A 27,282-nucleotide genomic window follows, 5' to 3' on the forward strand; every position below is an offset into this window, starting at 1 on the left:
TTTGCTGCCCCCCCGCCCCCCCATATTGCCCCAGCCCTGGACTCTCCCCCCACTCACACCCCCTGCCATCCCAGCTCTGGCCCCCACCTGCACCTCCTGCCGCCCCAGCCCTGGGCTCTTCTCCCCCCACACACACCCGCACCCCCTGTGCCCCAGCCCTGGCCCCCACCTACACCTCCTGCCACCCCAGCCCTGGGCTCTTCTCCCCCCACACACCCCCGCACCCCCTGTGCCCCAGCCCTGGCCCCCACCTGCACCTCCTGCCGCCCCAGCCCTGGGCTCTTCTCCCCCCACACACCCGCACCCCCTGTGCCCCAGCCCTGGCCCCCACCTGCACCTCCTGCCACCCCAGCCCTGGGCTCTCCCTCCCCCGCACCTCCTGCCGCCCCAGCCCTGGCCCCCACCTGCATCTCCTGCCGCCCCAGCCCTGGGCTCTTCTCCCCCCACACACCCGCACCCCCTGTGCCCCAGCCCTGGCCCCCACCTGCACCTCCTGCCACCCCAGCCCTGGGCTCTCCCTCCCCCGCACCTCCTGCCGCCCCAGCCCTGGCCCCCACCTGCATCTCCTGCCGCCCCAGCCCTGGGCTCTTCTCCCCCCACACACACCCGCACCCCCTGTGCCCCAGCCCTGGCCCCCACCTACACCTCCTGCCGCCCCAGCCCTGGGCTCTCCCTCCCCCGCACCTCCTGCCGCCCCAGCCCTGGCCCCCACCTGCATCTCCTGCCGCCCCAGCCCTGGGCTCTTCTCCCCCCACACACCCGCACCCCCTGTGCCCCAGCCCTGGCCCCCACCTGCACCTCCTGCCACCCCAGCCCTGGGCTCTCCCTCCCCCGCACCTCCTGCCGCCCCAGCCCTGGCCCCCACCTGCATCTCCTGCCGCCCCAGCCCTGGGCTCTTCTCCCCCCACACACACCCGCACCCCCTGTGCCCCAGCCCTGGCCCCCACCTGCATCTCCTGCCGCCCCAGCCCTGGGCTCTTCTCCCCCCACACACCCGCACCCCCTGTGCCCCAGCCCTGGCCCCCACCTGCATCTCCTGCCGCCCCAGCCCTGGGCTCTTCTCCCCCCACACACACCCGCACCCCCTGTGCCCCAGCCCTGGCCCCCACCTACACCTCCTGCCACCCCAGCCCTGGGCTCTTCTCCCCCCACACACCCCCGCACCCCCTGTGCCCCAGCCCTGGCCCCCACCTGCATCTCCTGCCGCCCCAGCCCTGGGCTCTTCTCCCCCCACACACACCCACACCCCCTGTGCCCCAGCCCTGGCCCCCACCTACACCTCCTGCCACCCCAGCCCTGGGCTCTTCTCCCCCCACACACCCCCGCACCCCCTGTGCCCCAGCCCTGGCCCCCACCTGCATCTCCTGCCGCCCCAGCCCTGGGCTCTTCTCCCCCCACACACACCCGCACCCCCTGTGCCCCAGCCCTGGCCCCCACCTACACCTCCTGCCGCCCCAGCCCTGGGCTCTTCTCCCCCCACACACCCGCACCCCCTGTGCCCCAGCCCTGGCCCCCACCTGCACCTCCTGCCGCCCCAGCCCTGGGCTCTTCTCCCCCCACACACACCCGCACCTCCTGCCGCCCCAGCCCTGGGCTCTCCCTCCCCCGCACCTCTGGCCACCCCAGCCCTGGCCCCCACCTGCATCTCCTGCCGCCCCAGCCCTGGGCTCTTCTCCCCCCACACACACCCGCACCCCCTGTGCCCCAGCCCTGGCCCCCACCTACACCTCCTGCCACTCCAGCCCTGGGCTCTTCTCCCCCCACACACCCCCGCACCCCCTGTGCCCCAGCCCTGGCCCCCACCTGCATCTCCTGCCGCCCCAGCCCTGGGCTCTTCTCCCCCCACACACACCCGCACCCCCTGTGCCCCAGCCCTGGCCCCCACCTACACATCCTGCCACCCCAGCCCTGGGCTCTTCTCCCCCCACACACCCCCGCACCCCCTGTGCCCCAGCCCTGGCCCCCACCTGCACCTCCTGCCACCCCAGCCCTGGGCTCTTCTCCCCCCACACACCCGCACCCCCTGTGCCCCAGCCCTGGCCCCCACCTGCACCTCCTGCTGCCCCAGCCCTGGGCTCTCCCTCCCCCGCACCTCCTGCCGCCCCAGCCCTGGCCCCCACCTGCACCTCCTGCCGCCCCAGCCCTGGGCTCTCCCCGCCCTACACCTCCTGCCGCCCCAGCCCTGGGCTCTTCTCCCCCCACACACACCCGCACCCCCTGTGCCCCAGCCCTGGCCCCCACCTACACCTCCTGCCGCCCCAGCCCTGGGCTCTCCCCCAAAGAAAGAATTGGGGGGACTAAATGGACAGTGCCCCTCTCTATCTGAAGCCTAGCAAGGGAGGTATGTGGATCCCACTAGAATTTAAAATGAAAAGGAAGGGAGGGGAGGCTCTGGACCTGGGCAGCTTTAGATACAGTACCAGGCACGTAGGAGGATTTCCACTTCTGAGCCATGGAAGCAGAAATTGACTTTTCTTTTCCAGATTTAGCGAATATTCAGAAAGGGAATCTAGCACCTGCCTTCCAGATTTGAACACCTCAACATTCAGGAGTGCTCAAGCGCAATTTGGGCGGCTGTTACTTCATTTCTCCCAAATCAAATCTACTGATCCACTGTAACTTGCTGTAGAAAAAGTAGGATAAATTGAGCAAGAAATGCTTCCCAGTGGTTATTAGGACTGGAAAAGCCATTGCTTTTTTTTTTTTTTTTAGTTTTATTTGTTTAAAAGGAAGACAGTGATTTCATTGGCAAATTCCCCACAGAAACAAAGAATAGAACAAAAGAATAATAAAGGCACCTCAACTTTTCCTCATTTCTGTAGGACAGTCTTATAATATGCATCTAGATATCCTCCAATCACACATGCTGAAAATTGTTCCACTTTACTGCAGTTCTGTAACCATATGGGAACCAATCCTGTCTGTGTTCTGTGCACATCCAAAATTCCTGCTGAATGACCCGCCCTGGGAGTGAGTTACCAGTGACCCAGGGCTGGGGCAGCAGGAGGGTGCAGTTGGGAGTGGGGGGGGGGCGGGAGAGCCCAGGGCTGGGGTGGGGGTCAGCCAAAAAATTTTTTGCTTGAGGCAGCAAAAAACCTAGAGCCGGCCCTGGCCCTGACAGCCTCCTCTCCCCCCCCCCCCCCCGCCCCATTCCTTTGACCAGGCAAACCTGGCCTGGCAGCGTGGGGTCCCCTGGGGCACCCCCCCAGGAGCCCAACACCCCCCAACACGCCCCAGGCTGGGCAGGGCTGCTCTCCCTATACAGGGTGTGACAATGCGGTTCTGGTGGAACCCAACTGAGAGTGCCAACTCAGGACAAATTGCTCAAACAGGGCAGTTACAGCCCAAGGCTGGGTTTTTTTCCACCTCTAAGGCAAACCAAACCAGCCAGACTAAGACTTCGGTCTCACCCCCTGGCTAACTGCAAGTCTCACAAGCAATCTCCTTAGACACCCCAGTTTCCCAGTATTACCACCAGTGCCACTCGTTATGGGGACAAATGGTTATGAAAACCAATACCCCAGTAAAAGAAAAAGGTTCTCCTGATCCCAAAGGACCAAGCCCCAGACCCAGGTCAATATACAAATCAGATCTTACCCACAAATCACGCTGTTGCCAATCCTTTAGAATCTAAAATCTAAAGGTTTATTCATAAAAGGAAAAAGATAGAGATGAGAGTTAGAATTGGTTAAATGGAATCAATTACATCCAGTAATGGCAAAGTTCTTGGTTCAGGCTTGCAGCAGCGATGGAATAAACTGCAGGTTCAAATCAAGACTCTGGAATACATCCCCCGCTGGGATGGGTCCTCAGTCCTTTGTTCAAAGCTTCAGCTTGTAGCAAAGTTCCTCCAGAGGTAAGAAGCAGGATTGAAGACAAGATGGAGATGAGGCATCAGCCTTATATAGTCTTTTCCAGGTGTAAGAACACCTTTGTTCTTACCGTGGAAAATTACAGCAAAATGGAGTCTGGAGTCACATGGGCCAGTCCCTGCATACTTTGCTGAGTTACAAGGCGTATCTGCCTTCTCTCAATGGGTCCATTATATAGCTGATGGTCCTTAATGGGCCATCAAGCAGGCTAGGCAGAGCTAACACCATGTTGTCTGGGATGTCACCCAGCAGCATAGCCTAAGTTTGAAATGCAGATAGTATAGAGCCAATATTCCTAACTTCAACTACAAAATTGATACATACATATAGACAGCATAATTATAACCAGCAAACCATAACCTTGTCTTAGACCCCCATTTGACCCCCTTTACACAAGATCTGGGTGCCACTACAGGACCTTGGTTGCAACAATGATCTATATGGTCCCAGAGTATATCAATAACGTCACACAGGGCGGGGGCACTCTCTCCCACACAGCTGGAGCCGGCTGCCCCAGGGTGGAGTGTGGGGCGGGGAACGGGCAGGGAGCTGCTGGCTCTGGGTGGGAGCGGCTGCAGCAGCAGGCAGCCTGCACATGGGGCAGGGCCCTGATGGGCGCTGGGGCATTGGTCTCCCCCTCGCCCCACGCTCTACGGGCACCTGGATCACATCCCGGTACCAGGGAACCACGTGTGCGTCTGTCTGTCCATCCCCAGGGTCCGCATGCATCTGTCTGTCCATCCCCCCAGGTTTCGCATGGCCGTATGCATCTCTCTGTCTGTCCCTCCCCCAGGGACCACATGCGTCTGTCTGTCCATCCCCCCAGGTTTCGCATGGCCGTATGCATCTCTCTGTCTGTCCCTCCCCCAGGGACCACATGCGTTTGTCTGTCCATCCCCCCAGGTTTCGCATGGCCGTATGCATCTCTCTGTCTGTCCCTCCCCCAGGGACCACATGCGTCTGTCTGTCTCTCTGTCCACTGGGGGCTGCGTGCTTCTGTCTGTTTGTCCCTCAGGGACCATATGCCGGTTGGTGTCTGTCTGTCCATCCCCCAGTGTGGTCATTCTCCACCGGCTCTTTGTTAGCATTTGACTCACTCCATTAACAGACGTCTATTGTGAGACACACAAAACCCACCGGCCCCCGGGGAGATGAGTGTCTCCCACCTGCTGTCGGGAACAGCTTGTCTCACCGCGCGCTGCCTTTGAGTGACCTGCCTGTACCTGCAAGGCTGGAGAACACAATTTCCAGCAGATACACAGACGTCCCCACATAGTCGCCGCACTTACATCTCACGATGACCAGTGTGACACAGGCTTTCAGCAGACGTTACATGACCCCGATGGTGAACCCAGGGGATCCCTGTACCCCATGTGCCCTGTGCCCTCTGCCAGCTGGCACCGAGAGGTCCGTGGGTCACAGACGTGACTAGCAGGAGGTGCTGGGGGTCATGGTGCAGGGGCACTGGCAGAGCCCTGGGGTTGCTGTACGGAGTGTTTGGTAAGCTACAGACTGGGGGGCTGTACCCTGGAAAGCAGAGACGCTGACAGACACGTAGGGGTCAGAGTGGAGACGCATCTGACCGTGAGCTCCCCGTGCGATGCCTGGGCTGGATACACAGGGGAGAAGCGAGTGGGAGCAGGGAGGGGATTTTACCCGGAATATGGCACTGGGGAGACCGATACTGGAATCCTGCCTCCAGTTCTGGGCTCCACATTAAAAAAAAAAACATTATAAATTGGGGCAGGTGCAGAAAGAGGCTCAGAAATGACTCGAGGGCTGCCGAAATCGCTGTGCCGTGGGAGCCGTACCGAGCTGGGTCTGCCCAGCTGAGCAGGGGGCAGAGGGAGAGGTGACGTGATGCGTGTGGAAGCCCCTCCCCAGGCAGATACCAGCAGGCACTAGCTCCGGCGCTCTCATCTAGCGGAGATGGGACGAACCAGAGCCAACGGCTGGAAGCTGCAGCCCGACAAACTGAAATCAGAAACAAGGCACCGATTTGGAACAAGCTCCCAAGGGAAGGGTTGGAGTCTCCAGCTCCTGGTGGCGTCACATCCAGCCTGGGGCCTCCCTGGGGGGGGCTTTGGTGAAACACAAAGTCCTGGGGGCTCAGCACAAGAGTAACTGGGCAAAATATTCCGGCCAGGGCTGTACAGGAACTCAGACTAGATCAGGGGTAGGCAAACTTTTTGGCCCAAGGGCCACATCTGGGTGGGGAAATTGCATGCAGGGCCATGAATGTAGGGCTGGGGTGGGGGGGTTGGGGTGCAGGGAGGGGTGTGGTGTGGAGTGCAGTAGGGGCCTCAGGGCAGGGGGTTTGGGTGCAGGACGGGTGCAGCAAGGGGCTCAAGGCAGGGGTCTCAGGGCAGGGGTTTGGGGTGAGGGGTGCAGGAGAAGTTTGGGGTGCGCGAGGGGGTCTCAGGGCAGGGGTTTGGGGTGAGGGGTGCAGGAGGGGTTGGGGTGGGGGCTCCGGCCGGGCACTGCTTACCTGGAGCGGCTTTGGGGTGGCAGCGGTCTGCAGCAGGAGGGGAGAGGGCAGACGGCTCTGTGTGCTGCCCTCGCCTGAGGGTACCTCCCCCAAAACTCCCATTGGCTGCGGTTCCCCATTCCTGGCCAATGGGAGCTGTGTGTGTGGGGGGGTGCCTGTAGGTGAGGGCAGCACGTGGCGCCCTCTGCCCTCTCCCCTCCCACAGGGGTCGCAGGGACGTGGTGCCGGCTGCCCCAGGAGCGGGGCAGGGCCAGGGCAGGCAGGGAACCTGTCTTAGCCCCGCGGCACCACAGGTGGAAATCCCACAGGCTAGATCCAAAGCCCTGATGGGCCGGTTCCGGCCCGCGGGCCGTGGTTTGCCCAGCCCTGAACTAGACGATCTCATGGTCCCTGCTGGTCCCGAACTCTATGAATCTGTGCCCGTATGCAGCGCACAGAACTGGGACAGCAGGGCAGAGACTCATAGAATCTCAGGGTTGGAAGGGACCTCAGGAGGTATCTAGTCCAACCCCCTGTTCATGGCAGGACCAATTCCCAACTAAATCATCCCAGCCAGGGCTTTGTCAAGCCAGGCCTTAAAAACCTCTAAGGAAGGAGATTCCACCACCTCCCTAGGGAACCCATTCCAGTGCTTCACCACCCTCCTAGTGAAAAAGTTTTTCTAATATCCAACCTGGACCTCCCCCACTGCAACTTGAGACCATTGCTCCTTGTTCTGTCATCTGCCACCACTGAGAACAGTCTAGATCCATCCTCTTTGGAACCCCCTTCAGGTAGTTGAAAGCAGCTCTCAAATCCCCCCTGTAGTGAGGCGATGTGGCTCCCCGCGACCCCGGAGAGGGAAGAGCTCATCCGGAGGCTGGGGTGGGCAGAGCTAGGGAGCTCTGAGCCCGCCTCTCAGAGGGTCAGGTGGCGACTCGGAAGTACAAAGGCTCGTCCTCACAGCTCAGTCAGGCCCCAGCCGCCGGAGAGACCAGACGTCTCCAGCCGAGCTCGGGGCTGGGAAAACTCTGCGGCCAGGGGCGGCCGCCAGGAGCCACCGGGCCTGCCCTGCGCCCGCTATCCGGAGGAGCCGCCAGGCCTGCTGAACGATCCCTGGCCTGACGAACCCATGGTCCAGGATCTCCCCGAGGCCGACACCAGGCCCCAAGTAGGCCCCGAGGGGGAGTGTGGAAGTGGCCCGGGGGCAGCCGACCCCAGTCTGGCTGCAGCACTGCCAGAGCTGATGTCAGTGTGTTGTGGCCAGGATCTGACTGCAGCGAGTTTCCGTCGCTGCTAGGGCCCCGGGCTGGGACGCAGTGGAGTGGGAGGGCCTGCGTCCCACCCTGGGGTTCCCCCTTTCCCAGGCCTGAAGAGGCTGGGATTTCTTGTTTGTTGCTCAGCCCTGACTGAGGGTCTGAGCTTCTGACTCAGCGTTTGTTGCCCCGCCCTGACCTAGGGCCTGGGCTAAATATTCCTGTGTGTTGCTCAGCCCCGACTGAGGGCTTGAGCCCTGACATAACATTGGTGCCCAGCCTGCCGCCAGGGTCGGGCTTCCTGTGTCTTCCAGAACCACAAGGGCTGCTGAGGGAGACCCTGCGGCCGGACGAAGTACCGCAGCCCCAGTGGTGTAGTGAGCTGGTGTGGCTCCCTGCCGCCCGGAGAGGGTCGAGCCCCGGCAAACCCTTGTACACCCCCTCACTCTTCTCGTCTGCGGACTAAACAATCCCAGTTCCCTCAGCCTCTCCCCATAAGTCATGTGCCCCAGCCCCCTAATCATTTTTGTTACCCTCCGCTGGACTCTCTCCAATTTGTTCACATCCTTTCTGTAGTCGGGGTCCCAAAACTGGACACAGTACTCCAGGTGTGGCCTCACCAGTGCCGATTAGAGGGGAATAATCACTTCCCTCCATCTGCTGGCAATGCCCCTACTAATACAGCCCAATATGCCGTTGGCCTTCTTGGCAACGAGGGCACACTCCTGACTCATATCCAGCTTCTCGTCCACTATAACCCCCAGGTCCTTTTCTGCAGAACTGCTGCTTAGCCAGTCGGTCCCAGACCTGTAGCGGTGCATGGGATTCTTCTGTCCTAAGTGTAAGCAGAGTCAGGATGAGCTCTACCCTGACATCTGGTGGTGAATTATGGCGAGTGTGGAAAAGAACTCCAGGGGCTGATCTTGTTTGCATAGGCACACCCACCCGCCTGGCACAAGACAACAGCAACTGATAGTGGTTACTTTGGCTGGGGTGGGATCCCCAATTTCTCTGTTATTGGGGCAGGAGGAATAAAGAGTTGTTACCCTGATTATGTGAATCAAGGATAGTGAAACTGTTTTATGACAGAGGGTCTCACCATCACCAAAGTAGCACTCGCTAGACAAGGGACATGGGTTCCACAATCCAGTGAATTGAGCGAGAGAACCTGAAAGTATGTGTGACGGAGCTGGAAGCAGGGCAGATTTGACCTGGGAATGTTGCAGGGGGATTGCAGTGGGGATGTGGGACTTCCCTTGAAGGAAGCTACCTGAGCTGTAACCTGAGCCAGGAACGGGGGTGGGGAGAATTAACACCTTCTGCCGGGAGACTGAACAAAGGAGAGGAGCAGGGGAGGGGCTGGGAGTTTAGTTTCGGTTTGGGCTGGGTGGTGCAACGCAGGGAACCCCAAGCTGGGGTCTAAGCTCCCTGAACCTCCCAGAGGGACCTAATTGAGGGGGTCTGGTCGTACCTACACGCTCTGCTTGAGACTGTGTTCCTGTCCTTAAATAAACCTTCTGCTTTACTGGCTGGTTGAGAGTCACAGTGAATCTCGGGAAGAGGGGTGCAGGGCCCTAACTCCCCCACAATCCGCAACAACTGGTGGCAGCGGCGGGATCTACTGCACCCCGTGGACGGCGCTTCCTGCAGTAAGTGACTGGGGAGCAGTAAAACGAAGGGGGATTGACGGGGACCAGGCCTGCTGAAGAGTGGGAGAGAGACGGTTATTACCCCTGGGAGTGTGTGACCAGCGAGAAGGACTTTTGCAGTAACAGGGTCCCCCGGGGGGATCGCAGCGAGTGGTCCCAGGGGCGGAGGAGTCTGCAGCTCGACCCTGGCAGAGAGGTGGTGACCTCGAGAAGGGCTGGCACACTAGGGGTCCCCCTGGGAACTGTGGGGAGCTGTGAGCACACAGGCCGGTGAGTGGCCAGCAGGAAGATGTATGCCAAGCGGCTTAAGAGCGACCTGGTGGAGCTGTGCAAGCAGAGGCGGCTGCGCATTGGGAGGCTCACCAAAGAACAGCTCATTGCCCAGCTGGAGGCGGAAGATCGCGCGAATGAACTGATCCCTGTGTCTCAGGGAAGCAGCCTGGCAAATGCAGCGCAGGCACCAGTGTCTGTCCCAGCTGGGAGTGGTCAGCCGGCTGCTGAGGGCTTCCCGAGACCCCTCCTTCCTATGCCTAGGGGAGGGGTGGGGAGGAGCCCAGCAAATACCGAAGGCGCCGTGGCCCCCCCAGCCAGCAGGGGACCCTCCCGGCGAAGCTCGCCGGCCAGCAGGGGATCCTCCCAGCGACGTTCGGCATCCGGGGAGCGGAATTGGCTGGAATGGGAGAAAGAGCTAAAACTGAGAGAGCTGGAGGATCGTGAACAACAGAGACAGCATGAAGAGAGACAGCGTCAGCATGAACGGGAGGAGAAAGAGAGACAGCATCAGCGTGAACGGGAGGAGAATGAGAGACAGAGACAGGAGAATGAGAGACAGAGACAGGAGAATGAGAGACAGCGTCAGCATGACCTGGAACTGGCGAGATTGAAGGGCAGCCAAGCAGCCCCCAGACCGCCTTAGTCGTGACCCGTAGCCAGAGCCGGCGAGGGGCACTACGCCCTGACCTTGGGAAGGATGTCCCACCGGAGGCACCGAACCCTTCCCGGGTGGGGAGGGAACACCCAAGGACAGGCTGCGGGGTGGCTGGGGCTTCCGACCCAGCCGACGAGAGGGAGCAGGTCCCCATCCCTTCCCCAGCCGCCGAGTTCCAGGCCGAGTTGCAGAAGGACCCCTCCCTGCGGAAGCTAAGGGGCCTGGCTGACCTCAGTGTGGTACAGACCATGAGGAGAGGATGCAAGGAGAGGTTCCTGTGGGAGAAGGGGTTCCTGTACCGAGAGTGGGCTCCCCCGGGGGAAGTGGAGTCGTGGGGGATCAGGAGGCAGCTGGTGGTTCCCCAGAAGTTTCGCCACAAGCTACTGTACCTGGCCCATGACATCCCTCTCGCAGGGCACCAGGGGATCCGGCGCACCAGGCAGAGGCTGCTACAGAACTTTTACTGGCCCGGGGTCTTCACCAACGTCCGGCAGTACTGCCGATCCTGTGACCCCTGCCAGAGGGTGGGGAAGGCCCGGGACAAGGGGAAGGCAGCATTGAGACCTTTGCCCATCATAGAGGAGCCTTTCCAGAAGGTGGCCATGGACATAGTGGGACCTCTCAGCAAGACGACCCGGTCTGGGAAGAAATACATCCTGGTGGTGGTAGATTTCGCCACCCGCTACCCCGAGGCAGTGCCCTTATCGTCCATTGAAGCAGACACTGTGGCGGATGCGCTGCTGACCATTTTCAGCCGAGAATTTTGAATACGGGCCCCCGGCAGGCAGCATACCTCCCGAGATGAAATGTCAGGGCGACAGATGGGCGCCTCCGTCCCCCTCAGCAGAGAGTCTCTGACCACCACTACCCTATGTTTCCTATTCGCAGTGGTGGCAGCAGACCTCCCAGCCTTAGGGGTACGAGGCTTCTCCTCCTTCACTGTAGGGAGTGATTCCTGTATCAAGAAGAGCATAATGGTTACCTATTACCACGGCGGAAGGGTTCGGAGCAGGGGTGGAGCACTGCCTGCTGCCAGAAGTAACCAGCTGCCAGTGTCCACCCTGAGCCATCTCCTCCTCCACCAGTGGTGTATCAGCAGTCCTGTGTACTGGGACAGCTACCTCAGCTGTCTCCACATGGACACTGTCGAGGAATTGCTCGTGGATTCGGATGCTCCTCAACCTAGCCACCTCCTCCTGTAGCTCCCCCACCTGCTGCCTGAGAGATTCCACCAGCAGGCACCTCTCACATTGGATGGTCCCCCCAGCCTGGATATCAGTAAATGGAAATTGCAAGTTACAGTCCCTGCAAAACCACACCAGGATCTGGGTAGATCCTGTTGGCTGATGTCAACCTGCCTTTGGAGTGTAGACCAGGCCTCAGTTCAGTTCTGTCCCCAGTTTTGTTCACCAAGGATAGAGCAGAGATAAAGGAGGTTAAGATGAGTAACAAAATCACTTGGGTCTGGAAAACCCGCTGTGTGAGGAGAGATTAACAAGAGGGGGCTGTTTAGTTTAGGAAGACAATGATGAATGTACAAACTAACGAATGGCAGAGAGTAGGTCGGTCAGGGCTTCTCTTTACCCCCTCTCATAATTCAAGAACAACGGGACACGCGATGAAGCGGAGGGAAGAAAAGGTAAAACTGACACACGGACACCCATGTATATAACACGTACCTCCGCTGTAGAGCTCATGGCCACACGTGTCATGTGCGGGATTCAGAGGAGAATTGGAGACTCAGACAGACAGGCAGCACCTCCACAGTTACACGAGAGAGAATGAAAACACAAAACCAAGTCTCCAGTGTTTGGAAGAGATCTAAACCCTCCCCCTCAGGGCACAAGCCTCCCAGACACTAACTATCTGGAGTTAGGAAGAAAGTCTCTCTAAGGGTGAATTATTCTGCACTTGTCCATTGGGGGGGGGGGTATCTTGCCCCTTCCCCTGAACCAGCTGGTACCAGCCAGTTTCAGAGAGAGAAGAGGGGGCTAGATGGACGCCTGGTCTGATCTGGTCGGGTGTTTCCTGTGTTCCCATTAGAGTGAATCGAAATGTGTCAGACACTTTACCTCGAAAGGCAACGTAATCAAAGCCAAATCTTGTGTTTTAACAGAGAGAGCTCACCTGGAGAATTACTCTTGGCTGAAGTGAACGTGCGACGTAGGTGCAAAGATGAGTTGCCAGGAAATAATCACTAGCAGCGTGACATCACATGGAAGAATGTGGTCTACTTCTAAAGCAAGTTACTCTTCCAGTAACCACACATCCCTACCTGAAGAAAGGAGACAAACTGCAGAAGCAGCAAAGCGGAGAGCAATTGAGATTCTGAGAGATGCCCTGAAGAAGAAGGACCGAGTGCTGATGGAGAAGCCCCAGGAGCTGTTTTTGGATGATAGTGGAGATCCCAAATCCTGGATGAAACGCCATGTGATACTGACAGAAGAGTTAGTTCGAGATCTCATCTCAGAGCTGGAAGCTGTGAAGTTTAAGGAGGATCTAACCAGGGAAAATAATGACGCATATATTTATTCAGAGTCTGGTGACAAAACAGTGTATTTGTGCCCACTGTTCTGGAAGGCTTCTACACATCTTGGAGAAGGGTCTCAGTCAGGGACTCTTATCCATGAAGTGTCTCACTTCCTGGGGATACGAGATATCAACCATCCCAAGGAGAGTATCGATGTTGCCTTTGCCTGGAGAGGGAAGTTGGCAAAGTTGAAAGTTGGTTCAGAACCCAGTGTCCCAGATCTGAATTCCCTTGCAAAAGCACTATTAAATGCTAACAACATTGAGTGTGAATTTGAAATTACCCTAAATCACAAAGGAAGATACGAGAAGGGACGATACTCCTGCTGTGGGGAAAAAGCCAAGCACTCAGTTTGTGAGAGAGCTGTGCCTGATGAGTTTCTTACCTGCAATTTCCAAGGAAGGTAAGCAACTCTCCTTTCCCATGGGCAGTGCATGTTGTGGGTGGTTCCCTCACTATTGACTGTATAGCACTGGTGCCTAGGGACCCCACACAGGGATTGCATCCCCATGGTGCTAGGGGCTGTACTCAGGGAAGACAGCCCTTGCCCCAGGGCGCTCGCAATCCAGGATTATAATAAGGTACAAATGGGTGGAAGAAAGACAACCAGGGCAAGGGGTGAGAGGAGACGGGGACAGTAAAACGAACACCATGCGCCAGCCCCTGAGCTGGTGCAGACCAGGGTGGCATAGCTCCATTTACTGCAATGGAACCAATTGCACTAGCTGAGACCTGCTCACACCTCTACGTAACAGCTCACACATCTCAGCCTTCCTCGCGCCAGCCACTGCCAGACTACAGCCATTGTCAGCGTAGTCACGGTCAGACTAGCCACTGCCAGCCAGCCATTGTTTCATTGGGCACCAGGGCAGGGGTAAAGCTGAAGGAGGATTGAAGAGGACGAGGTGGGCGTTTAGGAGACGGTATGAAGGTGCTGGTGGATGAAAGACCAGCCGGCAGTAAGGGATGAAGTAACGGGTAGAGGGAAGGCCGAGGTCAGCGCTGTGGTACTGTAACTCAGGGGTTCTCAACCTTTTTCTTTCTGAGCGCCCCCCCCCCCTGCAAGATGCTATAAAAACTCCACGGCCCCCCTGTGCCACAACAACTGTTTTCCTGCATATAAAAGCCAGGGCCGGCCTTAGGGGCACCAAGCAGGACAAGTGCCCAGGGTCTCACATCACAGGGGGCCCAGCAAAGCTACATTGCTCCGGCTTCAACTTCAGCCCCAGGGTTCAGCCCCGTGCAGCCGGGCTTTGGCTTTCTGCCCTGGGCCCCAGCAAATCTCATGCCGGCCCTGCTTGGCGGATCCCCTGAAACCTACTCGTGACCCCCCCAGGGGGTCCCGGATTCCTGGTTGAGAATCACTGCTATAACTGATGGGGGGGGGGGGGGGCGGGGACTGAACAGGGAAGGGCCCAACCAGCGAAGGCCAGGAGCTGGGGTTTGACATGGGGGAGGAGAGGGAACCAGGGGAGTGACACAACAGGGTGATGTGGTTGGAGCAGACAGCCAGGAAGCTCATCCCAGGAGGAGGGTTTGAACGAGCCTGAGGGGGAGATGATCAGGCCTGGGCCCCACAAATCAGAACGTCTGGTTTCTTTTTTAAGTTAATTTTTAAAGCGGTGTGTGGGGGGTGTTGTTTGTGTTTCCCTACCTGGGTGTGTGTTGGAGTCGAACCCTCTCCGTGGAATCGACTCTTAAGTTAACCTCTGGGCAGTTTATTCCACAATTTTCCCTTAAGGGTGTTTTCACATTCCTGTAAATCACCGGCTACTGGTCCCTCTTGGAGACACACCACAAGTCTTCTGCAGATGTGCCGTTGATCTGATCCAGTGTGGCAATTCCAATGGTCCTAAGTTAAATTCTGGGTCTTTATCCAAATGAAACCTACTGAGGTTCACCCGTCACCAAGGCCCAAACTCAGCCCTGGTGTAAGTGGATGGAGCTCCCATGGAAGTCAATGGGAGCAGGTCCAGACTGCACAAGAAGGGGCAGGAGCAGGGATCTTAGACCTGGAGACTAATTTTTCCTTTTTTTCCCTCATTTCTGTCAGTTTGTCAATAATGAAGGACATTGATGAACTACTGACGTTATTGCCAGCAAGAGACAGAGTGAAGAGACACATAGATGAGCTTCGGGAAATTGCAGATGCTCTTGACAAGATCCACAAAGGAGCGACAATAGCAAACATTGCTGGAGGGACAGTGGGAATTGCTGGGGGGATAACAACCATCGTAGGCCTCTGTCTCATTCCTGTTACATTTGGAGCATCCCTGATAGTCTCTCTTACAGGGCTTGCTGTTTCTACCGCAGGGGGACTGACCAGTGCTGCCGCAACCACCACAGATATAGTGACAAGTACAGTCAAGAGGGAGACAGTAGAGAAGGTCCTTCAGGAGTGTCAGACTGACGTGGAACATATCAAAGACTATGCAGAAAGAATAGCTGAAAAAATCCAAAACTTGAAAGATAATGAAAAGAAAGGTTTTGTGTTGGCAATTCCACAGATAGGTTCAGGGGCAGGACGAGCTGTTCTTAACACCATGAAAATGGTCAAAGCTGGTCAGCTCCTGGCTAATGTTGGTAGAATTGCAAGATTTGCAGGAGCTGCGACCCATGTTCTAACAGCTCTCACCCTGGGGTTAGATATTTTCTTTGTAGCAAAAGATTCTATGGATCTCCACAAAGGTGCAAAAACGGAGCTGGCAGCTAAAGTCCGAGAAGCCGTCAATGAAATGGAGCAAATGATTGACGATTTCAACAAAATGGTCAAGGCCCTAACTTTTTTATGGCCCAGCTTGACAAAGCCCTGGCTGGGATGATTTAGTTGGGGATTGGTCCTGCTTTGAGCAGGGGGTTGGACTAGATACCTCCTGAGGTCCCTTCCAACCCTGAGATTCTATGATTCTATGCAGATAAACAAGAGTGAATTTGGGGCAAAAATAAATGGCTCAGTTCTGTAAGATGCTGAATGTCCATCCCCACGGCCTTCCCCAGGGACTGGAGGGATTCAGCACCCCACGTCATCCTGCTCTTACGCCTAGCGAGAGTGATGTTCCTATAGAACACACCGACTCCCAGTCCCCACACGCTTTTTATCTATTCACATGCAGGATTATTACATCTTGTGTAGATTATTAAAACAAGGCCTAAAATTACTCTTTGAATTTCTTAGTAGCAGCAGTGGCTAAAGAAGTTTTCCACAATTAGAATTGTAACAGGTGTGCACAGGGCATGCTATAGTTAAGTTCCAACTTCCTTTTTAACCTCGTTCTCTCCCCTGAAGAGGTTGGTTTGTTTTTTTACAGCAAATTCTGAATGTTTCAATTTTTGGTCTCAGCCCAGAGGGGAATTTTGGAAAATTTGAGACGTTTGGCTCAGCTATTTGAGTTCAATGTGTATTAAGAAAACCACAAACAGCCCCATACGCTTCTCTAAAACAGCTGAATCCATTCTGTTCAAACTTGGCTTGCTTTGTAGAGCTCATTGAGATTTAACAGCCAGGTTTGAAGAAAGTGAGTTATACAGTCTTAATGTTATGACCATTTACCATTACTCATAATGCCCAATAAGATGTTTTATTCCCTCAAAGGAATTACCATGCAGTCAACTCACTGAGTGGATTTTTCAGACAAGAGCTTAAGCTGAAGTCTTGCCTGCTCTGCCTGACTGTTAAAGAGAGCAGATGATGCCTCTCATACGCAGCTGTTTGCCCAATGCCATTGTACAACGTTTACTTTGCTATTAGAAAGCAACAGAGGGTCCTGTGGCACCTTTGAGACTAACAGAAGTATTGGGAGCATAAGCTTTCGTGGGTAAGAACCTCACTTCTTCAGATGCAAGTAATGGAAATCTCCAGAGGAAGGTATATATCAGTGTGGAGATAACGAGGTTAGTTCAATCAGGGAGGGTGAGGTGCTCTGCTAGCAGTTGAGGTGTGAACACCAAGGGAGGAGAAACTGCTTCTGTAGTTGGATAGCCATTCACAGTCAGATCAGGATTAAACAAAGACTGTTAGTACTTCTGTTAGTCTCAAAGGTGCCACAGGACCCTCTGTTGCTTTTTACAGATTCAGACTAACACGGCTACCCCTCTGATACTTTGCTATTGTGCAGTGTCTTGAGGGCCAGTTGACTGCTGCCCTCGGACCAGAGGCCACTGCAGTTCAGTGGTTCTGCATTTAAACAATGTCAACTGCTTCAGGACGAAACAAACATCAATATCACTGTAACTCCACTCAGTGAGGAACTGTTGACCCTGGATGGCTGCTTTAGGGCTTGATCCAGCGCCGAGCACTCTGGGCCAGGGAGGGCAGTGGGACCACACGGATGCTGAAAATTAAACACACACTTGAATGCTTTGTTGGATCAGGATCAGAGCGCTCTGGACTGAGCCCTTACTAAGAAGCCCATAGAGGAAATTGTTTTATCCTGATACTAGCACAACTTCCAACCACAGGGAATTAATTTACCTCATTGCCGAGTAGTTCAATGGAGTTCAGAAAGGAATTTAATAGTGTGAAATTCTATGATCTGGTCTTTTAATACATCTATTGCCAAATAAAGATGAAGGACCTGATCTGAAGCACGTGGCTTGGTTTTTAAGCCTCAGAGAGCTTTATAAAGGAGTCAGATACATAGTGTCGTGGAGGTCTCCCCGGCTTTCTTTCTCCAGTTGTACCTTGCTCACGAGGTGCAATGAGGCACGATGCTACTGGAGGCACTGTCGCTGTCTGTCAGGAGAGGTAAAACCATTCTGTCTCCAGGTGGCTAAGAGACTGTTCCAGCCTGGTGGATGATGACCTGGCCTTAGTAATACAGGACTATGTCACCTCTCGGATGGATACAGCAATGCAACATCCCTGGGCATGAAACCTCCAGCACTCACGAAACTCCAACTAGTACAGAACGCTGCAGCACAACTCCTCAGCAATACAGGCTACCGCAGGAACAGCACATCTTCCCTCTGTTCCCTACACCGGCTTCCCACAGAATATCAAATCAAGTTCAGGCTCTCGGTCCTTATACTCGAGGCGTTCCACAGATAGACGCAAGGTGTCTAAAGTAGCCTAAAGCTCCAGACGAAGACCATGATTGACAGCTTTGCTCCTCTGCACAACGGAACTCCCTGCCACACGGGTAACACGTATCCTGCAGGAGACAGAACTTTCTCCGGAGCTGGCCCAAGACTGTGGACTGAACTCCAACAGGAACTAAGGACCATCAGACACCTCACCACCTCCTACTCCAAGTGCCAGGCGCACTTCCCCTGGCTCTCACTAGTGGCAGCAGACAGCACACAGAAATATAGAACTGTATTTTTAAATCCACCTGCAATTCTCCTCTGGGGAGAAGATAAGAGGAAGAAAGAACCTGTCGCGTCACTTGGTGCTCTTCTGGAAGGCTCTCAAATACAGCTGTGATATGGGCGGTATTAGAGCCTGCCTGGAATAGAATCCAGGTCTTGGTCACTTGTGGTCTTTAGAGATCCCATGGCAGCCATTAGGGTGTTTCAGCCAAACTCAGTCTCTAAAAATGCTGTCTCCCCCGTTCCTCCTGCAGCTGCAGTTAGACGTGGTGTTCTTCACTTCCTGCCCATAGCAGCCGTGCGCGATCAATCAGCTTTTTACATTTGGCCCCAGTCACAAGTGAAGGAATCTATTTATTATTTAGATTTGTAACATAAAAAGGCACCATTTACTGATTGGGGCACCTGTGTCATATAAACCATACACACAATCAGTGGCCACTCCCCCCCCCCCCAAAAACCCTCCTCCCCTGATACAAGCCAATAGGTGGGACTTTTCCCACAAAGCCTCCAATCGCTGTAAATATTTGCCCTATCAGGCACCCTCTTTTCAGAAGCTCAGGCAAAAAGAGGGGCCGTGCTTTGGTCCCTGAAGTTCAGCAATCCCTGAATATTTCAAACCAAGTGCACAAGTTTCTTCTCCAGCCTTCAGCATCTGCCCAAACCACATCACCTCAGACAGGGCGGATTGCTTCATTTCTAACACACATCATTTGCTTCCACGTGTTTTGATCAAATTAACCAGTGATCAGCCTGAGAGGAGGAAGCTTGTGTGACACGGCACCCCATATTCATCATAGTGGCAGGATTATGATATAATTATGATGCATCTTGTACACGATGTGTCATGTGCGGTGTCATTGGAAAAGTTAAGACTTGCTGAATAGGATTATCCTATTTGCGTGCATGTATCATGTTTGTATCTGAAGTTATGCATATTGACTATGGATGTGTATTTCAAGGGTAGTTACACGTGGGTAACACCCACAACTAGCTTGTCAGGTACAACAATGGAGAAGCCAGACAGTGCCAATGGCTCATCGACAACGACAATGAACCACGGAGGAGCTTAGCCTTCCTGGGAACGTTTCAGCTCGTCTGTGAGTAATGGCTGCTAGGACTCAGCAAGGGCATGTGACCAGACCACATGACACTGAACTCCATTTTGGTAGCTGTATTTTTCTACCAACTGGGCTTGGAACAAAGGGTCCCGCCCTATGGAAAAACTATAGAAGGTGGGGAGTGACATCATCTCGGGGCCTCACTCCCCACACAAGAGAATTCCTGGAAACGCCTGAGGAACAAAGACTGAACTGGGGGGGGAAGGGCTGGTCACAGGCTAAAGGGATTTCTAGCTTGTGTTTGGAAACTTGATGGACTGCTTGTATCATCAGGCAGGGTGAGAAATTGCTAGTATGTTAGGCTTAGTTTGAGTTTTTGTTTATTTGCTAGGTAATCTGCTTTGATCGGTTTGCTATCACTTATCACAGGTCTATTAACTACAGAAAGATAGATTTTATGTTTTATCTTAACCAGTGTGTTTTGAGTGAAGTGACTGGGAATATCTCTGCTCTGTAAACAAAGGCCGTTGCATACCTTTCCAACATCGAGAAGAAAGCGAACTACATTAACGAGCTTGCATAGTACAGATCCCTGTGCAGTGCAAGACAGTATAATTCTGGGTTTATACTCCAGCAAGTGTGCAACGCTGGGGAGCTGGGAAATTGGCTTCTGTCTGTCCTTGAGTGGCTCAGGTAAAGCACTCAGGTAGCTCAGTTGCGTGTGTGGTGCCACCTGCTGTCATGTTGGGGGATAACAGGGCGGGGGAGGGGAGGGCGGCTGGCTGAGTCACCAGCAGAGCAGTGAGAGAGACCAGTTCAGCTGTATGGTTGGGGGCAAAGCAGTTCCCACAGCTCCCAGACTGCAGCCCGGGGGTGACAGCCCGTCACAACTTGTACTCCCCACGACCTGGGGGAGTTACAGTTCCATCTACTTAGGAATGTGCTAATGTGGCACCAGTCAGCATGGTGTCAAGGTTAGTCTTACTGTGAAGGGGGCTGGATTCCGGGGAAAAGATGGAAAGTTCACTCCCACCCTGTAACCATAAAAATTGTTTATTAAAAAACCCAAATTTGAAGTGAGAGCTGGATGCCTTTACTCTGCAGAGCTGTGATTAGTGAGCTTCAGCTAGAGCGACTGGCGGAGACATTGTTCCGATAAGTGCCCATACATGGGACCGCCAGAGGCTGGCTTTGATTCTCTTTGAGGGGCAGGGTTTCTGCTCGGTTTACAGCCAGCTTTTTGGGAGGGAGCACTTGACAACTTGCTAGGGAGCAACAATACGAAGGTGCTGCTACATTTTAATGAGTTTCACCATTGTAGCTGTCACCACCACCAATTGCTGAGTCCCAGGATTTACCATCATCCTATCTTCCTGACCCTGAAAAATGTACATACCTGGTGAGAAGGAACCAGATGGGTCAGGAAGAGTGGCCTTGTGGCTGTTCCCTTGACTGGGAAGCGATCGAGATTCTATTCCTAGCCTACCATAGACACCCTGTGTCACCTTGGACACGTTGCACGGTCTCTCCTCAGTTCCCATCTGTAGGATTTTACCTGTAAAAGAACTGAAGTAAAACTTTACTTTTAGTAATTTCTGTTATTCCTTTATCTGTCTTAGTTTCAAGTGCTTTGAGAGAGAAATGATGATTACGGTGGTGGTTTGCAGTGGGAGTAGGCAGTGTAACTTTATGCAAACTCCAAACCACAGCTGCCCAAAAAGCCACAATCAAGAAAGGTCATATTTGTTAAGAAAGCAACCTGGCTTAAAGTGGAAATTAATGCCCTGTAAAATAATATATTTTATATAAAACAAATGGAAGAGGGGGAAATGGATAGTAATGAATATAAATCAGAAGCTAGGAATTGTAGAAAACTGATAAGGGGAGCAAAGGGACACAAGAAGGAATCTCTGGCCAACAGTTCAGGAAAAGAAGGAGGTTTTTAAAGTATATTAGGAACAAAACGAATCCTGACAGTGGTATTGGCCCATTACTAGATGGAAATGGTAGAACTGTCAATAATAATGCAGGAAAGGCAGAAGAGTTCAATAAATATTTCTGTTCTGTAGTTGGGGAAAAAAGCAGATGTCATCACATCATATGAGGAGGAAACACTTTCCATTCCAGTAGTAACTCAGGAGGATGTACAACAGGAGCTACTAAAGTTAGGTATTTTTAAAATCAGCAGGTCCAGACAATTTGCATCCAGACGATTAGAAGAGCTGGCTGAAGAGCTCACTGGCGCATTTATGTTGATTTTCAGTAAGTCTGGGCACACTCGGGAAGCTCCAGAGGACCTCTTGATTTTGGGTTGTTTGGACACTGGCCATAAATTGAGGGTTAAATCAGCTGAAATAAGGGCTGTTGCAAACATGACACTTCTTGTTGTGATGGTGATTTGTTTCAATATGTAATTTTTTTATTTGGAGTATTTGGTTAATTGTCTTGTTTTTAAATGACAATTTTTGATGTGTGCATGTGACACAATATAGTACGCGTATGTTGGGTTATAGTCCCCTAAAGGCCAGGTTTATAGGGGTTTTCAAAGTGTGTGTTAATTAAAGTTTGCAGGTAGGAGGGAAGGGAAGTTCCATCCACCAGTGTTTTAGGTGTCAGGCAAAAGGAAAAAAGCAACGCCCCCCTCACGGCCCCCGTACCACACCCTCCGTGAGGGGGGGTAGGCGGCCATGGGGGAAGGGGACTCATTCACCTTCACCTCGTTCTCAAAGCCTCATTGGAACATGTCAATAACAGAACCTTGAGTCTGTTTGAGCTACAGCTATGGCAGTAGGGGCTCAGTCTTTTCAAGTATTTGATTTCAAATAATTTAATCAAAAATAAAATTTTATAAAAATATTAAAAGAAAAAGTTTTTCCATGGAAGAAATTCTCTTTTTTTTTTAAAAACAATCCCTAGTTTTATTGAATACAAGCTATAAAACATAACTGTGTTTAAACACACAGACACAATGTTTTACCTGCACCCGCAGTGTGTATATGTAACCCGCAAGGGCATTTATAACAATGTAACTGCTTTCAGCTGAAGTGATGCAATATTATGCAATATACAGCGTGTGTTTTAATTTTATTGTGTGAGTTTCGTAACACTGTAACAAGGAGCTTTGCCAATGTGGTTTCCATATTTCATAATGGAATGATCATTATATTAACCTGTATAACCAATAACCATGATCCAAGGTGTAACTGCTAAAATGAACAAACAGTCTCATTCATCCCAGTGAGGGGTTAACTCAGCCCCTAGTCAGGATTATTTCATTGTCACATTGTTAACTATTTAATTTCTCAGGAAACCAGCTGAGAAAGGAGCGGGACGGTCACAGGTCGGTGCCGTCTACTGTGAGTGGAGTCTCATTTCAGTGCCACCAGCATCTGGGAGATCCCACTACTTAGTCTCCACCCCATGAAAACATAGGAACGTAGGACTGGAAGGGCCCCCGGGTCACTGAGTCCAGTCCCTGCTATCACCGGCCACCCAGGCATAGGATCCCATTCATAAACTCCTCAAGAGTCACGTGTGAGGAGCCCAACAGAGCCCAGGGCCATATTCGAGCCCCCGAAGGGGAGCCAAGCTCAACGGCCCTGTGGAGCTGGGAGCTGCTCGATCATTTCTTAACAGCCGCAGCGTCTGTGAGCCAACGCCTCACTCTGTGGACTCCCACGAAAGGAGTTCGTGTTTTGGGGGGGGCCAAGGGAGAGGGGACTCGGTCAGGGTCCACATGGGAAGGAGATTTCTGACCGTAGCCGGCTCTTTAACAGAAAAAGGCAGAACAAGAGCCAGTGTCTGGAAGCTGAAGCTGGATAAATTCAGACTAGGAACCAGGTGTAAACATTGAACAATAACGCTCACCTGCCACTGGAACCGTTGGCCTAGGGCGGGAGCGGTGGAAGCACCCTAAAAGTGGGGGGGGCCACAAGCACCCAAACCGGGGCCCCAGCTCCCACCCCACCCCCGGGGCATCACCCCCACACTGCCCCTTCCCCTGAAGCCCCCCCAGCACCACCCCTTCCCCCAAGCCCCTGCCCCTTCTGCCCAAGACTCACCCTCACACTACCCATTCCCTCAAAGGTCCCGCCATCACACCACCCCTTCTCAGCACGCCACTGCACTGCCCCTCCACCCCCCAAGACCCTGTCCACACTCACTCCCCCCCATGCCCTCTCCCCCCGTCGCTCGCCTTTACGGCCGGCAAGAAGTGGGAGAGCGTAGCCATGGCCCGCTGGTCCCCCTGTTCCGGTGCCCCTGACGTAGGGACATGGTGGATTCTCCATCACGTGAAGTCTTTAAATCCGCCCTGGACGCCTTTCCTAAGCTCTGCTCTAGCCAACCAGCTGTTACTGGGCTCGATGCAGAAGTTACCGAGTCAGTCTCTGGCCGGAGTTATACAGGTCAGACTGGACAGGCAGAGGGGTCACCTGAGGCCTTAACTCTAATCTGTGTGTGACCCGTCTGCCAGGTGGAGCCAGCAGCACCCAGGGCCGGGTTCAGGGGTTCTAGGGGTTCCTTTCCATCGATACAACACAGAACCGGCTCGAGCCCCCACCCAGTGACCTGGGAAATTTACACACCACCCCCGGGCGCCTCTGAGGCGCAAAACTTCCCCACTCGCAAGCACAGAGTCTGAGCGTAGAAAAGAAACTTTAATTAAAGGAGGGAAGTAACTTGATGTTAATTTGGGGACACGCCGCAAACAGGGCTCATAAACATAAACCATGAGTAAAAGACCCACCCCCACATAGGTTGGGCAGTGTCCTTTTCCCCTCAGGTTAAGTCCAGCTACCCAAAAGTCCCTTTCACGTGCCCGACCCATCTCTGCCCCCCACTCACAGTCGCTGTCCTTGGTCAGTGCAGACCCAGAGCTCAACCCCCCCGCTGACTGGGATAAAGAGGAACCTTACTCGCTCCGCTGCTCAGGCAATCACTCACTGCCCTCTACCAGCCACCCTGCCACCTGCCTGCTCACCTCTCTCATCACCCCCCTGCCAGCCACCCTCCCAGCGTGCCTCTCTGCCACCTCTGCCACTCATTCACCAGCTGACTGTCAGTCACCGTCTGCTGCCTCTCTGCAGAGACCACTGCACATCAGTCTCTTTGCCGGCTGGGCAGACACACAGTCCTACCACAACTGAGCCCAGCTCTGATTGGGCATTGAACAGAACAAAGAGGCCCCTAATGAAGCCTATTAAGCTCTACTTCTGAGCAGTAGGGAGGATCCTTGAGGGTCTGCAGCCTCCTGTCTGGGGATACCTAACACCCACCTTCTTATAATAATAATTAATGGAGATATCCCATCTCCTAGAACTGGAAGGGACCCCGAAAGGTCATCAAGTCCAGCCCCCTGCCTTCACTAGCAGGACCAAGTACTGATTTTGCCCCAGATCCTTAAGTGGCCCCCTTAAGGATTGAACCTACAACCCTGGGTTTAGGGGGCCAATGCTCAAACCACTGAGCTATCCCTCCCCCCTTTCACAAGGCTCTGACATTCGAGCCCCTGGTTTAATGAGGTTCTTACAACGGAGGGAGGCCCCCTCATTTGGGACAGGTTAAGCACCGTCCTGCTTTCCTGCATTCCTACAATAATTACAACATTGGGAACCGTATTTCCCTACCCTGCATTCAGTACTAAGGTGATTTGTACCAACACCAGCCTAGGTTGATCACTGACACCGCTGTATGTGCTGAATATGTAAACCAAGCAGGAGCAAATTATTTACATAAACACACCCATCATCTCCTCCCCTCCCAGCGCGCCGTCAGGAAAGAATTCATTCAGACCCGGCTTACACATGAACTACTGTTACAATGTGGGGCGCTAGCACAGTAAGACATAAGAAGATGACAGCCCTTGCCCAGAGAGCTCATGGTCCAGGGTAAGCGATGCTACGTGCTCAGCTCAACAAATGGTTACAAATGATCAATTCGCTTTGCTGTGGGATCTGAGTGAAGGGACCCAAAGGACTGGATGGAGCCTGTTCTAGCTTAGAGAAGGTGGCAGGCTGCCGCTATCTCACCCCCAGCCCAGCTCTCTGCAATCAGGAACGCCGTTAGCTGGGAGACAGAGGGATTCCTGGGAACGGATTTAAATTTACCTGAGACTGGGAGCTCCCTGGGGCAGCGACTGTTTCCTCATTAGTTTGAATTGTGCCAGCCCTTTGAAATAGTAATTCCTCAGCAACTCCCACGACTGTTCTCGGGCCTAACTGACCAGGTAACTGGAGACTGGAATTAGCTTTTCTGTCCCTACTTCAATTCTGAGATAATTTGAGCAGATCAAAGCTCATGAACGGCTAGAGCCAAGATGGAGGTTGGGATGTTCAAAGGCACCGCAGGGAGCCAGGCCCCCAAATCCCACGGAAGCCAGACAAATCCCAGCTAGAATTAGGCGAGAGTTGTGACCAGGGCGGGTCATTACCCATTGGCACAGACTCCCCAGGGAAACGGAGGCTCCTCCATCTCCCGAGGGCGGCGGCTCCAGCCTGGGGCCCTTCTGGCAGATGCTTTAGCTGAACACAAGTTATTGGGCTCAATACAGGGCGACTGGCAGGGCCGGCTCAACCCATTAGGTGACCTAGGCGGTCGCCTAGGGCGCTAACATTTGGGGGGCAGCGACCGCGGCAGCCGGATCTTCGGCGGCCCCGGTCATCGGCAGTATTTCGGGGGCAGGACCTTCCGCTGCCTCTGCCGGGGGCGGCATTTCGGGGGCGGGACCTTCCGCCGCCTAGGGCGGCTGGCAGCACTCCTGGCGACTGGTGAAATTCTCTGGCCCAGGCCAGACAGCAGGTCAGACCAGACGGTCTAATGGTCCCGTCTGGCCTTAGACCCTCTGAATGTGGCACCTAACGTCCTTAGGGCCCTTCCTCCCTAAGGACCCTGGGACAAGCTGCTCCCGGGCCATAGAGCTCTGCTTTCTAGGGCAGCGATTTTCTCAACGGCTGCTAAAGGCCATAACGAGCCTGCCGGGCGGGGGGAGGGGGAGCGAGAGAGATGTAAATCAGACTGATTTTTTAAGGGCCGATATCCGATGACCTACCAAGGACACTGCTCTACCAGCCCCTCCCCAGAAAGAGGAGAATCCGCTGTCCGTGGCAGGGCTTAATCTTGGTAGTTCATGGAGAAGGGAAGAGGACGGGAAAGTCTCTTGTCCCTCAGCCCAGCAGGCCTTTCGGGCCTGGGCACATGACTCTGGCTTGATCCAGACCTGGGATCCGGGTGATTTTCAGTCACTGGCTTTGCAGGAGGATGTTCACATTTGTTGCATCCGAAGAAGTGAGGTTTTTACTCACGAAAGCTTATGCCCAAATAAATCTGTTAGTCTTTAAGGTGCCACCAGACTCCTTGTTGTTTTTGTCGATACAGACTAACACGGCTACCCCCTGATACTTCATAAACACAGTGATAGATTTAGTGGGTGCCCCTCCCATCCCCCCAGGGCCCAGCTAATCCCCACTGATGAGCCTACAGGAACAATGGGGTGACCTACGATAGCCCAGCTCCCCGCAGGGCCAGGCCTTGTGCCCTCAGGCACCCACATGCAAGGCCTCTTGTACTTGTGGCCCAGATGCAAGACACAGGTAAGCAGTTTCCATGGGCGGGGTGAGAGCTGGCCAGGTAGGACCCCACCTCCCTCTCCGACTGAACATTGTGGGAGAGGGAGAACCCTGGGCTGGATGGACCCAGCTACTCCACCCAATCCTGGGAACCCCTTGGGCACCAGAAATCCCCAGCACTTGCTGCTAGGGGCAGGCCCAGTCGCCCAGGGAAAAACGGCTCAGAGCAGGAGCAGGGCTCAGCGCAGCCATGGCTGACGTCAGCAGAGCAAGGCAGGCAGAGAACAGGACCAGCATCTCCTCCTGCATCAGCCGTGCCAACATGAGAACCAGCAGCCGAGTGGCTTTCGAACCGTTCATCGCTGTGGAGGGACGAGCACTGGGACGGGGGAAGAGCAGAGGGTTTTCCGTCAGTCACATTTGATTCCAATACAAGACTACAGGGAGGGGGTGGGGCCAGGTAAGCGATACAGAACAGGTATGAAAGTGAAGGGCTGGATGGGGACAGACTAGGGGCATGCAGGCCAAGGTAAGAACAAACAGAAATGGGGATGCTCTAGTCCAGGGGTTCTCAAACTTCATTGCACCGCGACCCCCTTCTGCCAACAAACACTGCGATGTGACCCCCGGACAGAGGACTGAAGCCC

General features: G+C 54.3%; 2 protein-coding genes across 2 annotated transcripts in view; one reads left to right on the plus strand and one right to left on the minus strand.

The window, feature by feature from the left end:
• LOC101946673 (uncharacterized) overlaps window positions 1–27,282 on the minus strand; it is a 107,581-nt gene that overhangs the window by 56,320 nt on the left and 23,979 nt on the right. The window lies entirely within an intron of this gene.
• LOC101945556 (uncharacterized) lies at window positions 12,177–22,152 on the plus strand. The gene is made up of 2 exons (XM_065561318.1): window positions 12,177–13,105; window positions 14,756–22,152. The coding sequence occupies exons 1-2, from the start codon at window positions 12,348–12,350 to the stop codon at window positions 15,522–15,524; spliced, it is 1,527 nt and encodes a 508-aa protein (XP_065417390.1). The 5' UTR covers window positions 12,177–12,347; the 3' UTR covers window positions 15,525–22,152.

This window comes from Chrysemys picta, chromosome 11, assembly GCF_011386835.1.
Source record: "Chrysemys picta bellii isolate R12L10 chromosome 11, ASM1138683v2, whole genome shotgun sequence".
Lineage (NCBI taxonomy): Eukaryota > Metazoa > Chordata > Testudines > Emydidae > Chrysemys > Chrysemys picta.

What these genes read in the sequence shown, in the direction of transcription:
- LOC101945556 (XM_065561318.1), top strand. Translation starts at nt 12,348, where the DNA reads ATGAGTTGCCAGGAAATAATCACTAGCAGCGTGACATCACATGGAAGA. An exon ending in ACCTGCAATTTCCAAGGAAG is followed by an intron (nt 13,106 to 14,755) that starts GTAAGCAACTCT and finishes CATTTCTGTCAG; the next exon opens with TTTGTCAATAATGAAGGACA.